We start from the raw sequence: 17,713 nt of genomic DNA, 5'->3' as shown, positions 1-17,713 counted from the left end.
GTATGTAGACCATATGGCATTAATTTATACACGAGCTTACAATGAGGTCTGCATGTGTGTTTCACCGTACAAAGACAAAGAGACCTCTCTCAATTTAATAAGAATACTTTTTTTCCATGGTTTAATGAACAACAAACATGTACAAATATTTAATGGGAATGATTACCCATACAATTTAAAGCTACTTTCGGAACAGTTATGATGCTAGTACAATTACACAAGTAAGATCAAGTGTAGACCAACCACATTTTGTATTACATATTTCTAATATACGATTGGTCAGTTTGGAGTTAGTTTCATTGCAATAGCTCAATTTCTTAGCTCTTTAAAAAACACTAACATTTCTTTTGGATGTTTCATAATATCATTTAATAGAAGTCTGACCTTTCCAATAACTTTAACTACTTGATATAGACTGTTGAAATTTGTATAGGTCTGAAAATGTTTTTCACACATTTCAAACAAAGAAGAGTATTTAAATGGTAATAATGATGATGATAATAATAATAACAATATTGATAATAACATTAATAACAATAACAAAACTTACAATATTGAGATAGAGTGATGAGCTCACAAAGTTAGCTGGCACAAAGTGGATTGCATCAGCACAAGAACATTTCTTTCGTTTATCTTCAAACAATATGATTCATTCCATGTATTTTCCTTTTGTGTTATTAAATTTCATCTGTGAATTCCACTTTCATTTGATATAAAGGATATCTTTTATTGTCTTTGTGATATTTTTGTAATGGGGAATATCATTTTGTATACTTGTTATATAATGATGTTAATATTTTTTGTAATAATTCATTCTTTTGTACTTGGGTAATATCCATCTACATACATGTATTGTATATCTGGTTTATTTGGTTTTGCATCAGATGTTTGTGTTTGTTTGAAAATATATATTTTCCACTATTTTGAATATTAATTCTGAAAGAGTACATGTAATGGAATCTGAATGTAATTAGGCCTTTATAATTGTATGAACTGTCTCATTGATTTACAGATGATGGTTTCTATTAAAATTCATAAATAAAACATAATTTGTTTTAATATTAATATCCAATGCCTGATAACCTTACAAAATATTTATATCCTACTTATTAGTCAACCTTTTTCAATACATTTTTAAAGAATGCAAAAAGGATATGTCATAGAGCAGTCAGGAATTATCTGCAGGAAACTTGAGATGGCGCTATTCATATAAAAGTAGCTGATAGATTGGAAATGGTGCACGCACAAAGAGTTTCTTGATTATTGGTGTACATATACACACATTTGTGTTCAAAAGTTAATGAACCCCACCACAAAGCGCACTCTTTGATGTAATGTTCAGCATGCCCAGAGAAACAAACTTTATTTAATGTTTAATACTTTATCACTTGACTTCACAATTACACAGTAAACATGCTGTTTAAAATTTTTATACAACGCTGTTTACTATATGAACCTTACAGTAATTGTTGAAACAGTTTTAACAAGTGTTATCTTAAACAACAAAGTTTAATTTTCAATATCTAATCTATCTTCAATAAATTAAACATGATTGTTTAAACTGTTAAACAACTACTGTAAGGTTCATGTAGTAAACAGCGTTGTATACAATCGTATACCCCTTTCATAAACCCAATTATGCGGCTAATAGCAGCATAATTTGGTCGTAAAATTGGAGGAGGACCAGAGTTATCCGCATTATTTTGATGCTGCTATTATCCGCACAATAGCAGCATCGGGACAAGATTTCCAAATAATGCGGATAATTGCCATGGTGCGGTCACAAGGGTATTATACCCTTTTCATAAACCCATCCCATTCTCCAATTAGCCGCCTAAGAGTAATGCGGATAATTCAATAAAAATTGCGTTCCCAAACTCCGAAAATAATCCGCACTATTTTTACACCGCCCGTCCTGAAAAAGGCGGATAATCGTCATGACAACTGGACACGCCCCTCCGATGCAGTGGTGTTGGAAAAGGGTGACCTTGTGACCGCACCATGGCAATTATCCACATTATTTGGAAATGCGTTCATAAAGTCAAAATCTGGTCCCAATGCTGCTATTACGTAGATAATAGCAGCATTAAAATAATGCGGATAACTCTGGTCCTCCTCCGATTTTATGACCAAATTATGCTGCTATTAGCCGCATAATTGGGTTTATGAAAGGGGTATTAAACAGTGTTTTTACTGTGTAGATATATAAAACTTAGCAGAGAACACTTTAAATATGTTCATTTTCTGGTGGGGTTCACTAGTTTTTTGAACACGATTGTACATGTATATGCGTATGTATATCAATGGTACATGGACTAGATTGTGAAGAGTATAATTTCTCCAAGGAATATTAATCATAAATAATTTTATTGTAATTGTTATCTGCTCTTCATGTTATTTTTCCTGTTCATATGCTCTGTGATTTTTTTTCTTCTCTATTTCAAGTACTAATATTCAAAATGTCTTGACTTTGTGATGTATCAAACTATGATAATTTCCCAATGTCATACTGCCTGATCATTATAGTATGATATTGATTTAGCTGGTGATTTAGATGTATGTGTACTTTCCATTAGAGTTAATCAACATTTTATTTAAGAATTTATTTGTCTTTATGGAATTTCAAGATCTGCTGAAAATATAGACATTTTAAAGATATGCACTGTTGATCGGTGAATTGCCAATTCGTCTGCTGCCAACTTGTCCACTCACCACATGGTCTACTTTCATTTGGTCTAAAGCCATTCTGTCCAACATTCATCTATTTGGTCCAATCATCACTTCGTCTAATCACCATTTTGTCTATGAACATTTCAAATATCCATATTATTTTCATTCATTTTGCACAATTAACACTTAGTCCAATGAGATCACATGATATATGTATTAAATGAATATTGGACAAACTGGTGAGAGGACGCAATGTCAATCAGACCATGTGGATAGTGGACGAACTGATGGTAGATTGAATGAAGAAATTGGCATAAGACAAATTCAAAATATACACAGCAAAAACTGTGGTGTTAACCGGTGTACATAGAGGACCACACCAGTTATTTTACACCGGTGTTAAATTGGTGGTGTTAGTTTTACACCTATAGGTGTTTTAACAACACCTATGGTTGTTACATTTACACTCTTCGGTGTTATGTTCAATCTCTAGGGTGTTATTTTAACACCTCAGGGTGTGGTCCTCTATTAACACCAAATGGTGTCAGATTTAACAGCACAGTTTTTACAGTGTACCATTTATTGTATTCTGGGGGTTAGATGTATATTGCGTGCAGGCAAGCCAGGACCTAATGACCGAGGCAAAGATATAACTTATCACTTCTACATGTAGCTGTTGTTCTGATGTATTACCTTTATGAGCTATACAAAAAATTGAATGATCATTATTACTACTACAGTATTATATTCATTTCCATTCTTTGCCCACCCAAATGCATGTTTTTTATATTTGTGTGGGTGTTATATTGTGTTGAATGTCTGGTTCAGTGAACTTGTGTAAATCCTGGGTTATCATAAAAATTGCAAGCAAGTTGTTTGGGACACTGATTAAAGCTTAATCTGGGGCCCGTTGCAGAAAGAGTTGCAATCAGTCGCAACTCTAAATATCTTGCGCAACTTGATTTTCAACCAATCACCAGCGCGCATTTGGGACTTGCGATTGATTTTTTGGCTTGCGTTTAAACGCAACTCTTTCTGCAACGGGCCCCAGAGGAAGTTGTTCATGAGGGCAAAAGATTTTACACTGCTTCTGGAACAACATGTTACTAAATAGCACAATGTTGCAAAGGGCAACGTATTACTTGGGTTAAAGTCTGTATTCGAGGGTATGCTGAGAACAAACTAGTTAGTCTCTTTGTGGAATGTTTAATCTTTGTATGTAAATTATGTTTATTGTGTAGTACAACTGTGCAAACAGTAGTCTGTTATTAAAGAAAAAAAAACCATTAGGGCAATTCCATGCTAGAAAAATGAGCTATGTTCGCTACATTTTCCAACCTATTGTCCAAACAAAGAACTTCAATTTGTTTCGTGGTTATAATAGTGTAATGCTTGGTAGACTATGAAAACATGACAACCAACAAAAATATGCTGTCCATGGCCATGGGTGTATTAGAGGTGAAAATGTTGCGTGTCGTGCGGGATATTTCTGAGTCCATACGACACACAACGTTTTCGCACTTAATTCAGCCATAATGAAATATGTTTGGTAATCAGTTTTTCACATGACTACCCACTATAACATTATTATTGACCAAAAATGATTTTTCATTGCTCAAGCAATCAGCTAAAGAGACTAGATATTGTTGACGAAATGTCCCGTACGACACATATGGAATCGCCCATTAGGTGATAATATACATGTATATCTTTTTTGCAGCCATTAATTAGTGCAACCATTATTTTTTTATGTAATTTGTGTATCTTTGGGACCCATTCATTGTCACTCACCTAATTCTACCAACTCAATAAAAATCACAGATTTATTTATAGATGCAATCCCTTGTCAAAGGCCATGCTTCATGTCTTTACAGGTTATTAAACAATGACAGTGATTCCAACTGTGTTTGTTTTAGGAAAAATATAGTAAAAATGTATTTGTATTCTTAAAAAATTGTTAAATTTTCAGTAAATGTTTCCATACACTATTTTTGTTACGAATTGAAATGCTCAATATCATTTGTTTTGCCTGTCGACTTAAAGGGGATATGTGCATATATGCTGAATAAAAAAATTAAGCTACACGTAGGTAAACAGTGGAAATTTGATTAAAAAATATATGAAAAACAACAGTTGCTGATAAAAATGTGCATTTTTGTGAAATAGACCTCTCTGAGACATGTCACAATATAGTCACAAAGTTAGCAATAAAAGATTTACAAAGCCTTCATGATCTCTTTGTTGATAGAGCCATATCTTTTTGAAATATTTTTTCTACTTTTTTCATTCCTGGTCCAATTTCTTTGAAGCTTTCACCATTCTGTTCTCATTTTTTTCTATTGTAAATCACATCATTGTATCAAGTTGGGTTTTACATATTTTTTAAAATAAAATTTGATTAAAAAAAACCTTGGTACTGATGATAGTTTATGGAATCTTTTCTAAACTATTGTTTAAGATGCTTCTTTCAGATTTCTTGTAGGTGAAAACAAATTATTAGTCTCTTCCAGTTTGTATACTACTTGATATTATGATTATAATAAGATCATAGAGCTCTATGGTCAGATGTTCTGATGGGTAGGAAAGCATGAATCAATGTGGTAAGGATTAGATTTATCTTGCCTGAATTTTGCAAGCTTTTAATAATGTGAAAAGTGAAGATTATGCCATGATTTAGACCAAGTATTAGTGTCACACTTGGTTTTCTATAACAAAAACACAAATTTAGAACAGAGTTTGAAGTTCAACAGTTTATTTCCAATTGGTCCAATGCCAATTCGTCCAATTACTATCTCATATGTCTACCATCATTACATCCATTATCCACATGGTCTAACTGCTATTACGTCCACACACTATTTTGTCTAATTATAACCAGTTGGTCCAATTTCCATTTAGTCCATACAATTTGGTCTAATTGGACTAAATGTTAATAAGGCAAAATTAATTAAAATAATGTGGATATTAGACCAACTAGTTATGTGACGAAATGGTCATAGATGAACTGGTAATTAGAAAAAGTGATGATTGGACAAAATGAGTATTGGACCAAGGGCCTGTTTCATGAAGGATTTTGCTACCATGGCAACTACCATGGCAACAGAGCTCAGCAGCCAATCAAAATCAAGGTTACCATGGTTACAGTTGTAACTCTTTATGAAACAGCCCCTGATGGTAGATAGACAAAATGTTGATGGACGAAAATAGTGTGAAAATTAAATGAAGATAGACAGTGTACTGAGTGGACGAGTTGGCAATAGACAAATTGGCAATTTACCGTTCAACATACAGGCTTACGTGTGTAATGACCTCTGTATATTGATTAGAGGGATTTCTTCTTTCTTTTAAAGATATGTATTCCGTAACTGTTTGTACCATTAAAGACAACTATCCATTTCCATCTTTGTGCCTGATTGAAACCATACCAAAAAATAATATCTCTTTCAGTTTTATAAGTTTGCACCTTTTTTTTCTTGGAGTTAATGGGGTAAAATTTCTTAAGAAAATTCTTGATAAGCTTATTACGAAGCTGTTCATTGTATTTCAATCTATTGTAGTAATTCACCTAGAAATCTACATGTGTTTATATTGAAATATTATTTTTGAACGTTTCTTGGTATAATCACAGCCAGGGGAATCACAGTATATTATTATAGATTTTATTATGTTTTATTTTATTTTTATTACAATCTGCTGTGTCATGATACGAGTAACTTTAAGTATTGTTTGTTTATTAATGGACCTGGCACAAAAAAAAGATAATCGCACACCTGTCATAAATTCTGAAAGGGTATTTACACTCAATATATATGTTTCTATCCGCATTACTATTTGGAATATGAGATGATGATAATGTGTCATTGCCTGAATTATATGACGCCCTTATAATAACAAGATATTGTAGGTTTGAAAGGGACTTTGCTTATATACCAAGAAAGTTGATTTCATGACTATATACAATTTGTTTTTGTACCTTATCATTTTATTTCTACAATGAGGATTTTTCTTTGAATTGTCACCTTTTATATCATCATAGTGAATGTTTGTGGACTGTTGGTATTTTCCTTTCTGTATTTCCTCAAACTTTGCATGGCTATTCATGTCAAGGAGCAGTATTATGCTGGATTTGCTAAAAGTGTAATATGCTGTCTTTATTATCAAATATCAATCATTAATTATAAATTATATTTCACATGGTGATCATTGTACCATAAAAAGTATTATTACAATATCATTTATTCATTTGTTAAGATTATTTCATTTTATAGATAAAATCCTTAATTACCATCCTCCAACCCTGTCATAGGGTTGGAGAGGGAAAGACATAGTGTACCTGCAGTATAATACATAATAAAAAATAGTTTCAGTAATCATAAAAGAATTACCAGAGTACACTGAAATTGTAAAACAACTCTCATGACAAAAACCATTTGGTGAACAGTATTTGATAAAAGCAATGGTAATTCTTTTATGACCTGTTGAATTGATATTCATCAACCCTTCATTAGCATACTTTTTCTGATTTTCTATTTTTTTAAATATTGAACTTCCCTTTCATTACTACTCCCTTAGACTATACAATCATTTGTCACAATATTCGATGCTTTGGTTAATATGTGTCTACTCTAAAAGAGCCCCCCCCCAAAAAAAAAATGAAATAATAAAATTATCTAAAGCAGCCAACCTATTGGTTACAATGTACAATAAATTTTTTGGTCATTATGTTGACCATTCCCCACTCAGGGTGGTATATTCACCATCATATGGTTATTTTGACCAATTATTTTGAGAGTATATCTAAAAGAGAATGGTTTTTGGTCATGTTGGGCAGAACTTGGCTTGCCGAAATAAATTTAACGAGCTTATGTTTATCTGCACGATAAGTTTAGAACATTCAGTCTGCAAAGACTTCTTTTTATTTTAGATTTTTGAAATGTTTTACACGTTCTAAGACTAACCACCAATTTATATGAGGTTACAATAATTATTTTAGTTTTCTTTTAACTTTCAATAAATTCATCTAATAATATTTAGTTGCCAGAGCTCTTGTGTTTCCATCAGTGTTTGTGCTAGTACATGTATTATATCATTGATTCATTTCATATGGGGGCATTGTGGTCTAGTGGTTAAGACTCTCGTCTTTCAATCTAAAGGACATGGGTTCGATTCCAATCCATGGCGTGTTTTCCTTCAGCAAGAACTTCACCTACATTGTGCTGCACTCAACCCAGGTGAGGTGAATGGATACCAGCCCCTACTAGCAGGAAGTAATTCCTCAAAAAGGCTGAGCGCACCGCAATTCGTAGACTATCTTAGCCGGGGTAATATAGTTGCGCCTTGAGCACCTAGCAAGTGGATGTGTGCGTCATACAAACCCTAAGTTATTTATTTATCTATTTCCATTCAGGTAGTATTTTTTATGTCCCGCAGACGAAGTCCGGAGGGGCATTAAGCGTTGCCCCTGTCCGTCCGTCCCCCATTTGGTTTCAGCGCAATAACTCGAAAAAATGTTAAATGGATTTTAAAACTTTTTGGTGTGTAGGTAGATGACACTAAAATATAGGATGAGTTCGAATTCGGAGTCCGCAGGTCAAAGTTTACAGCTCATTATATATGCGAGTTGGTTACTGCATTATAAGTTTGGAAATATTCACCAGATTTTAAATATTTTTGGTGTCTAGGTAGATGACACAAACATACAGTCTAAGTTTGACATCGTAGCCCACAGGTCAAAGCTCACAGGTCATTAAACATGCGAGTTGGTTTCCGCATGATAACTTAAATATTCCACAGATTTAAAAAATAAAAATGGTGTGTAGGTAGATGAAAAGATCTTGGATCTCGTCATGACTACATCTTATAGGAGATGATTAGATGACAAGATCCTAATGGATCTCATCATGTCTACATCCAGTGGAAGAGATGATCACCATATCCTGGATCTCGTCATCATGTCTACATCCAGTAGGAGAGATGAACATATGGTAAGATCTTGGATCTGAGATCTTGTCATCTCCCACATGATGTAGACATGATGAGATCTTACCATCTGATCATGTCTTCAAAAAGATGTAGACGTGACGGATTCCGAGATCTTGTCATCTCATCCTTTTCCCTAAGATATGCAGACACTGACGTGATGATTATATCTTGGTGGCACTTTTAAGCTTCCATGTGAAATTGCATTCTCAGGTGATACATCACTGCTCCTGAACAACCAGGGTACCGTCTTACAAAAGAGTTGCGATTGATCAAATCAATCGCAACTATGGAAAGCCAGCAAATTCATCTAAAATGCATGTTTCTTAAAAAAAGATTTTTAGATACAAACGTATATAAAATTCATTGATTTCTTGACAATTTGGTGTGTTCTCCTTTGTTACAAAGAACATTTTGCAAATTTCCTGTAGAAAAAATTATGACACTGATGGATTTCCATAGAGTTACGATTGATTGGATCAATCTCTTTGTAAGACGGGGCCCAGATGTCTTCATAGGAATAAAGGCTTTACCTGAATCCTGATCTGCAAGATCTAGAAACTTACATGATGATTAACGTATATGGTTACATCCACATTTTCACGTTCTTGAGTCTTGTACGCCATTGTGTGCTTTCATAAGCCCAAATCATAGTCATTCGACATGTTCGAGAAAGACACGAGTGTCGGCTTCTTGTTAATGTATTCTGATAATGCTGCTTTGTGTCTCTCTTGGTTTTGAGGACACTTAGGAAAATTAAAACTTGACAGTGCTTAGATTGTACACAAATGTCAATAATTATCACAGATTATATTATTTTCATTTTTTCTGGGGAAATCGTTGACAGGCATTCGTCACATATTGAACAAGACGCTAATTGCTGCTGTGTAGGAATGAGATTTTGTTTAAAACAAAATACTCTCTTTAGGATGAGTCGATTGTATCACCTTTTGGGTATCAGCCTACATATTTCTTTCTCATTCTTTACTTTTACCGGAACTGATGACATCATGAACAAGGCGCTTATTGCAGCACTAAAAGAAGGAGGTGTTGAGATCCATTCTTAAAGATGAGGCAATAGGTGTCAACCAGGAGAAAAGAGGGAAATGATTTAGTTTACAATACACTCCTTAAAATGGTTTTAATTGGTGTTTCGAATGAATCAACTACACTTTGCTATCAGGTATTGACTTCAAATCGTTGACCAGGATTAGGAACATAATGAACAACGCGATAATCGCAGAGCTCTGTCAACATGGTAAAGCAAGGAGTTCTTGAGTTGACGATTAAGAAATTCGTATAAAGCAGGAAGAAGGGTCGACCCAGATGGGAAGACACGAATTTCTTTAAATATTTGTTTTCCTGAAGTAACTTCATAAATATCACTGAAATTTATATCAACTTTTGATTGCCATTTTCTTCCTCTAATTCAATACGATCTTTGTCAAGGGTATCTAATCATGTACATCATAGCACGGAGGAGGGGAGTAATATACAGACTTAAATGTACGAAAAGCCCATTCCTTTTAAAGTACAACTTAGGGTATAGAGTGAAATATTGTTAACTAAACAACTCTATATTGTGGAGTTTCCCTAAACCTTATTGTGGAATAAACCACTATTCTGATCTGCCAATGCTTGTATAGCGTGTCACAGTTTGGAATTATTATGCCGTATACATGTATTCGGAAATCGTCACGCATTTTGCTTTCCAACAAAAAGACTATTATTTTTCAAAGTTCATCTGCTGCTAATACTGAAATGACATGCCATTGTATGTGTACTTTCATACGTGTTACGTGTCTTTGGACTTTGGCTTTTTGTCGATTTCAAACTACAGAGTGAGACAGAAAAAGTCCCATCAATTTGAAATTGTCTTGTATAAAGTACGAACACTTAGAGGTTAAGTCCACCCTAGAAAAATGTTGGTTTGAATAATTGAAAAATTCAAACCAGCTTTACAATGAAAAAGGTTCACAAAGGTCGGATGTAAAAAGGGAAAGCTATGTCATCTCGTCATGTCTACATCTTATAGTAGAGATGAACAGATGACAAGATCTTGGATCTCGTCATGTCTACATCTTAAAGAAGAGATGAAGAGATTGCAAGATCCTGGATCTCGTCATGGCTACATCCAGTGGAAGAGATGATCAGATGACCATATCCAGGATCTCGTCATGTCTACATCCATTAGGAGAGATGAACAGATGGTGAGATCTTGGATATGAGATCTTGTCATCTCTCCCGCAAGATGTAGACATGACGAGATCCGAGATCTTACCATCTGATCATGTCTTCAAAAAGATGTAGACGTGACGGATTCCGAGATCTTGTCATCTCATCCTTTTCCCTAAGAGATGCAGACACTGACGAGATGATTATATCTTGGTGGCACTTTTAAGCTTCCATATGAAATGGCATTCTCAGGTGATACATCACTGCTCCTGAACCACTAGATGTCTTCATAGGAATAAAGACTTTACCTGAACCCTGATCTGCAAGGTCTTGGTCCGTTGCAGAAAGAGTTGGAGAGAGGTTGGAGAGGTCGGACGTGTTTTAAAAGTGCTCTGACATTTTGTGCAATTTTACCGTGTTTCCTGACATTTTGTGAAAACGTTTTATATGGTTGCATCAGAAACTGGATAGTGAATATCAAGGATATACTCTTTTTTTCATTTGGATTACTTATTTGGATACTATCAAATATTTTTAACTTGAAATTTTGATCATTTTGGAGAGGAAAGTGTCAATAGACTTCTAAAACTAGCTTAATTTACGCGTCATTGCCTAGCAACTCATCATTAAACGCATACTGGCTTGGATGGAACGCATCACTGGTATCTCTTTACGCAACCATTCTTTGTGCGCTTAATTCTGATTGTTTCATGTAATTGTGACGTCACGATGTCTGGGAAGAGAAAGTCGTCGAAAAACAACTCTGGTGATAATGAAGAGACGAATGAAAACTATCTTCTATCACTGATCAAGAATGAGCTAGGGAAACTTTCCAATTCCTTGAATGCTAAGTTGACCGTCTTGGAGCAGTCGATCGACAGTATACGAGAGGGACAAAGTAGCATTGTCAACTCGCTGTCGTTCCTCAACGAGAAATTTGAGGAAATGAAGTTGAAGGCCGAGAAGATAGAAAAGGAAAACAGAGAACTGAAGGAACAAAACATCTGTCTTCAGAAGAGATTCAGTGAGTTGACCTTCCAGCTTAACGAACTTGACCAGTACCACAGGAGAGTCAACTTGGAGGTGGCAGGTGTACCAGAACGACAGGGCGAGGTTCCTGAAAGGATCGTACTTAATATCGCGAAACACATCAGCCCTGAGCTTGCAGCATCCGACTTCGATGTGGTTCATCGGCTGGGTTCCAAACGCCAAGCTGATAACAAAGCCCGCCCAATCATCGTGCGATTCACCACAAGACGAGCTCGGAACATCATGTATGATGGGAGAAGGAAGCTGAAGACTCTCTCCACAAAGGATCTTGGATACAACAGCGATGGCAAGATCTACCTCAATGAAAACTTGATCGCTTCCACTAAGGAGCTAATGAAAGATGTTAACAAGGCCCGCCGAGATGCCGGATACAAGTTCCTGTGGACCCAGAATGGCCGAATCTATGTAAGGAAGGATGAGAAGTGTCAACCCATCATCATTCATTCCAGAGAGGACTTTTCTAAGCTGTAGAAGGACTATCCATGTTATTCCATTTTCCAGTATTCTTTTTATTTCTCATGAAATTCACGTCACAAAATTTTTCGCATCGATCAATATTTGTGTTATTTTCCGTGGTATATTTTTGCATTCTTTCATTGCACTTTCAATAATGTTTCAATACCAGACATTTCATGGAGGTCATTTTACTTATTTTTGTGTGCAAATATTCTTCATCGACCGTTAATAATTGTATCAAATAATCTTTATTTTGTTAACTATTACAACTGCAGTATTTTTCAAACTCGAATTTGGGGTCATGACGGTATCAAATCTAAAAGATGCTTTATATGCTCAACTTACAAAGATTTTGATTTAAAATGGCAATATATTCTATTTCATAATGGTGGATAATATGCATGATTTCCCATTTTATCATCTGAATAATGATGATTTCTTATTACTAAATCATCCAAGTCAGGATAAAAGCAATATTATCTCAAATCATCATACTCCATTTGATAGATTTTCTACTGATATTCTTACAAATAATTTTAATGAACTTCAAGTTGAATTCGATATTCATGATAAAGCATACAATCTTTCCTCTTCTCCATATTATACAGAAAATTCATTCAAAGACTATGCTAAATTGATTGGAGAAGATGATGTTTTTATTTTGCATTTGAATATAAGAAGCGCTAACCAAAACTTCGAGAAATTACGATTATTATTAGAAAATACGCAGTTTGCCAATCCCCCAATCATTGCTCTTACTGAAACTTGGTTCACGGAAACACCGAATTCCTTATGCACCATCCCGAATTATGATATTGTTATAAACAATAGGAAAAATAAAATTGGAGGTGGACTAGCATTATATATTCCGTCTTCATTTGATTATGCAATTAGACATGAATTTGAATATATGAATGATATCATCGAATCCTTATTTGTAGAAGTAAAACTTCAAAAAGATAAGAAAACTCTAATAGGTGTCATCTACAGACCTCCTCAAACTTCTTGTATAGAAGATTTTTTACTTGCTACTAATGAACTTTTGCAAAACGGAGAATTGATAAATAACAATTGTATCATCACTGGTGATTTCAATATTAATCTCTTGACCAGTAATCACTCTGCAACAAACGATTTCCTTGAATTGATGTTAACTTCTACTTTTTTGCCGATTATTTCTAGACCAACCCGTATTACTGATCATTCTGCTACGCTTATAGATAATATATTCTGTAACTCTCATCCTCTTCCGAAAGCTGGCATTGTAACGACAGACATATCCGATCATTTTCTTATTTTTACCCATATCCGAACAATGCAATCACTCGCAAAAATGAAAAAGAAATATAGGATCTGTCGCAACTTTAGTGACAAAAATATTGAACGCCTCCAAGAAGATTTAAGCTATGTTGATTGGTCTGACGTTTATAACTCGAAAGAGAATGTCGATGACTCATTTGACATATTTTTGAAATATTTCAATGATTGCTTAGATTCTTGTGTTCCTTTAAAGAAATATCGAAATTACGACTATAAACGTGTTCCAAAGCTACCATGGGTTTCAAAAATGATATTAAGGTCTATCAATCGGAAAAATAATCTGTATGTTTCTTATATATCAAATCCAAATGATGTTTTACAGAATAGATACACGTCTTATAAAAATACCTTAACAACTACTCTCCGAATAGCAAAAAAGAGGTTTTATTCAGAAAAATTACAATCATATAAAAACGACCTTAAAAATACATGGACAACAATAAATGGGGCTCTAAACAAAATTAACAAATCTAGTGCTGTTAATAAATTATGTGTAGATGGAAATATGGTTGAAGATACTCATTCTATAGCAAATGAATTTAATTCATATTTCTCTCAAATTGGACCAAAGTTAGCTGGAAATATTATCCCCGTAGAAAATTCGTTTAAGGACTTTTTGGACAAACAAAATGATGATTCAATATTTCTTACTCCAGTTCATAGAGAAGAATTACTTGAGATTGTATTTAATTTGAAAGCAGGAAAGACACCCGGATATGATGGCATTACAAATAAAGTAGTGAAAAACATTATACATTCTCTTGCTGATCCCCTGCTTCATATATTTAATTTATCATTGCAGCTTGGCCAGGTCCCAAAGAAGATGAAAATAGCTAAAGTTATACCCATTTTCAAGAAGGGGGACCAATTAATTACTAGTAATTATCGCCCAATATCTTTGTTAACTTCGTTCTGAAAAATTCTTGAAAGGATCATTTATAAAAGGACAGTTGCTTTCCTTAAGAAATATAGTATTATATGTGATAATCAATTTGGTTTTAGAGAAAAACATAATACAACTCATGCTATATTGACATTAATAAATAAAATATCTACTTCTTTTGATAATTCTGATCATACTGTAGGATTATTCCTTGACTTCTCAAAAGCGTTTGACACAATAGATCATGAAATACTGTTATGTAAGCTATCAAATTACGGTATCAGAGGGACAGCTTTACAATGGTTTAGGAGTTATCTTACTGATAGAATTCAGTTTGTTACAGTAAATGAATCAGAATCTCCAACAAGGCCAGTTTCCTGTGGAATTCCACAAGGTAGTATTCTTGGCCCTTTGTTATTTATACTTTATGTTAATGATATGAAAAATTCATCTCACGTTCTCTCATTTATTCTCTTTGCTGATGATTCCAATATTTTCTATACACACCATGATCCACATGTACTTGTGAGCACTATGAATACAGAATTTAAAAAAGTAACAAACTGGATTAAAGCCAACAAATTGTCACTGAATCTGCAAAAAACTAATTATATGCTTTTTAGTCATTCATTGAAACATCTACCGCATCAAATACTTTTAGATAATACTGAAATCAAAGAAGTGCAAACAACAAAATTTTTAGGTCTTACTATTGATAACAAGCTTACGTGGAATGCTCATATCAACAATACTTGCAAAACTGCGTCAAGAAATATTGGAGTCATCAATAAGCTTAAATACGTTCTACCAGCACAGGCGCTATCCATGTTGTATTGTGCATTAATTCTACCATATCTTAATTATGGAATTCTGGCATGGGGTAATGCCTCTCAAACGAGACTAAATAAAGTCTTGCTACTTCAGAAAAAAGTACTGAGAATAATATGCAATATGTCCTTTAGAGCTCATACGGATGAATTGTTTCGTCAGAAACGTATCCTTAAAATCAATGACCTGTACCGCTTGCAACTATTCCAATTCATGTATCAGCTAGATAGAAATAGTGTACCTAATGTCCTACAAAAGAAATTTATGAGAAACAATACTTTACATTCATATAATACGAGACAATCAAATGACTATCACTTACCTAAAAAGTAAAACAGTATTTTCTAGCAAAACTGTATTTTTCACAGGACCAAAACTCTGGAATTCTCTGGACAGAGAAATGAAAGAGGCAGCTAATCTTATACGATTTAAATTACTCATCAAAAAATTTCTCCTGAATTCTTATTGATTCAATCTAATATTTGTGAACTTCATACTTAGCCACGGTAGTATTGATTATTTTTTTTAAGTCAATATTTAATTTTGTATATAGTGTAAATACATTTGTGTTACAGTGTTTATATCTATATAATTTTATAGAATTTTGCTGATTATTTTACTCTATTGTATCATATTACCCTTGTATAAAGTTTTGATAGGGGGTCTACATTTTACAAGCTCTGCTTTTTAGTAGGCCCCTCCACTTTTTTCATTTCATTGCTACGTTTCAATCCTGCATATGTTTATGCATTTTTTTCATTGTAAACATGATTACGAAATGTACTTTGATGATTGTGGAATATGAATATATCAATAAATAAAATAAATAAATAAATAAACGCAAGTCAAAAATGCGCGCTGTTGGTTGAAAATCAAGTTGCGCGTTATTTTTAGAGTTGGGTTTGATTGCAACTCTTTCTGCAACGGGCCCCTTGAAACTAACATGATGAACATCGTATGTTGTTAAATCCACATTTTCTCGTTCTTGAGTCTTGTTCGCCATTGTGGGCTTTAATAATCCTAAATCATAGTCATTTGAGGAAGACATTAGTGTTGGCTTCTTGTTCATGTCTTCTGATAATGCTGCTTTGCGTCTCTCTTTGATTTGAGGACACTAAGGAAAATTAAAACTTGATAGTGCTCAAATTGCACTCAAATGTCAATAATTATCACAGATTATATATTTCATCTTTCCTGGGGAAATCGTTGACAGGCATTCGTCACATAATGAACAAGGCGCTTATTGCTGCTGTGTAGGAATGAGATTTTCTTTAAAACAAAATCCATTCTTGAGGATGAGGCAAATATATCACCTTTCGGTTATCAGCCTACATACTTCTTTCGCAATTTTTACTTTTACCGGAACTGATCACATCATGAACAAGGAAGGAAATAGTGAGATCCATTTTTAAAGATGAGGCAATAATAGGTGTCAACCAGGAGGAAAGAGAGTAATGATCTAGTTGACAATACACTCCTTAAAATGATTGGTGTTTCGAATGAATCAACTACACTTTGCTATCAGGTATTGACTTCCAATCGTTGAACAGCCTTGGGAACATAGCTCTGTAAACACAGGAGTTCTTGAGTTGAGGATGAAGAAATTCGTGTAAAGCAGGAAGTGACAGGTTCGACCTAGATGGGAAGACATAAATCGCTTTATTTTTTCTGAAGCAACTTCATAAATATCACTGAAAAGTATATCAACTTTTGATTGTCATTTTCTTCCTCTAATTTAATACGATCTTTGTCAAGGGTATCTAATCATGTACGTCTAAAGTCAGTCAGATCATATCTTTTATCATAGGACGGAGGAGGGGAGTAATATACAGACATAAATGTACGATAAACCCATTCCTTTTAAAGTACAAATTAGGGTATAGAGTGAAATATTGTTAACTAAACAACTCTATATTGTGGAGTTTCCCTAAACCTTATTGTGGAATAAACCACTATTCTGATCTGCCAATGCTTGTATAGCGTGTCACAGTTTGGAATTATTCCTTATAAATGTATTCCCAAATCGTCATGCATTTTGCTTTCCAACAAAAAGACTATTATTTTTCAAAGTTCATCTGCTGCTAATAATGAAATGACATGCCATTGTATGTGTACTTTCAGAAGGTACATGTTACGTGTCTTTGGACTTTGGCTTTTTGTCGATTTCAAACTACAGAGTGAGTCAGAAAAATGTCCCATCAATTTGAAATTGTCTTGTCTGAAGTACGAACACTTAGAGGTTCAGTCCACCCTAGAAAAATATTGGTTTGAATAATAGAAAAAATCAAACCAGATTTACAATAAAAAATGTTCATAAAGGTCGGATGTAAAAAGGGAAAGCTATGTCATCTC

At 34.0% G+C, this 17,713-nt stretch overlaps 1 protein-coding gene across 1 annotated transcript; it reads left to right on the top strand.

The window, feature by feature from the left end:
• Nucleotides 1-11,553: 11,553 nt before the first annotated feature.
• Nucleotides 11,554-12,345, top strand: LOC121430167. Its single transcript, XM_041627445.1, has one exon. The coding sequence runs from the start codon at nt 11,554-11,556 to the stop codon at nt 12,343-12,345; it is 792 nt and encodes a 263-aa protein (XP_041483379.1).
• The last annotated feature ends 5,368 nt before the right edge of the window (nt 12,346-17,713 follow it).

This window comes from Lytechinus variegatus, chromosome 16, assembly GCF_018143015.1.
Source record: "Lytechinus variegatus isolate NC3 chromosome 16, Lvar_3.0, whole genome shotgun sequence".
Classification (NCBI taxonomy): Eukaryota; Metazoa; Echinodermata; class Echinoidea; order Temnopleuroida; family Toxopneustidae; genus Lytechinus; species Lytechinus variegatus.
This window is presented reverse-complemented; position numbering and strand designations above follow the sequence as displayed.

Coding starts and splice junctions, on each gene's coding strand:
- LOC121430167 (XM_041627445.1), top strand. CDS start 11,554: ATGTCTGGGAAGAGAAAGTCGTCGAAAAACAACTCTGGTGATAATGAA.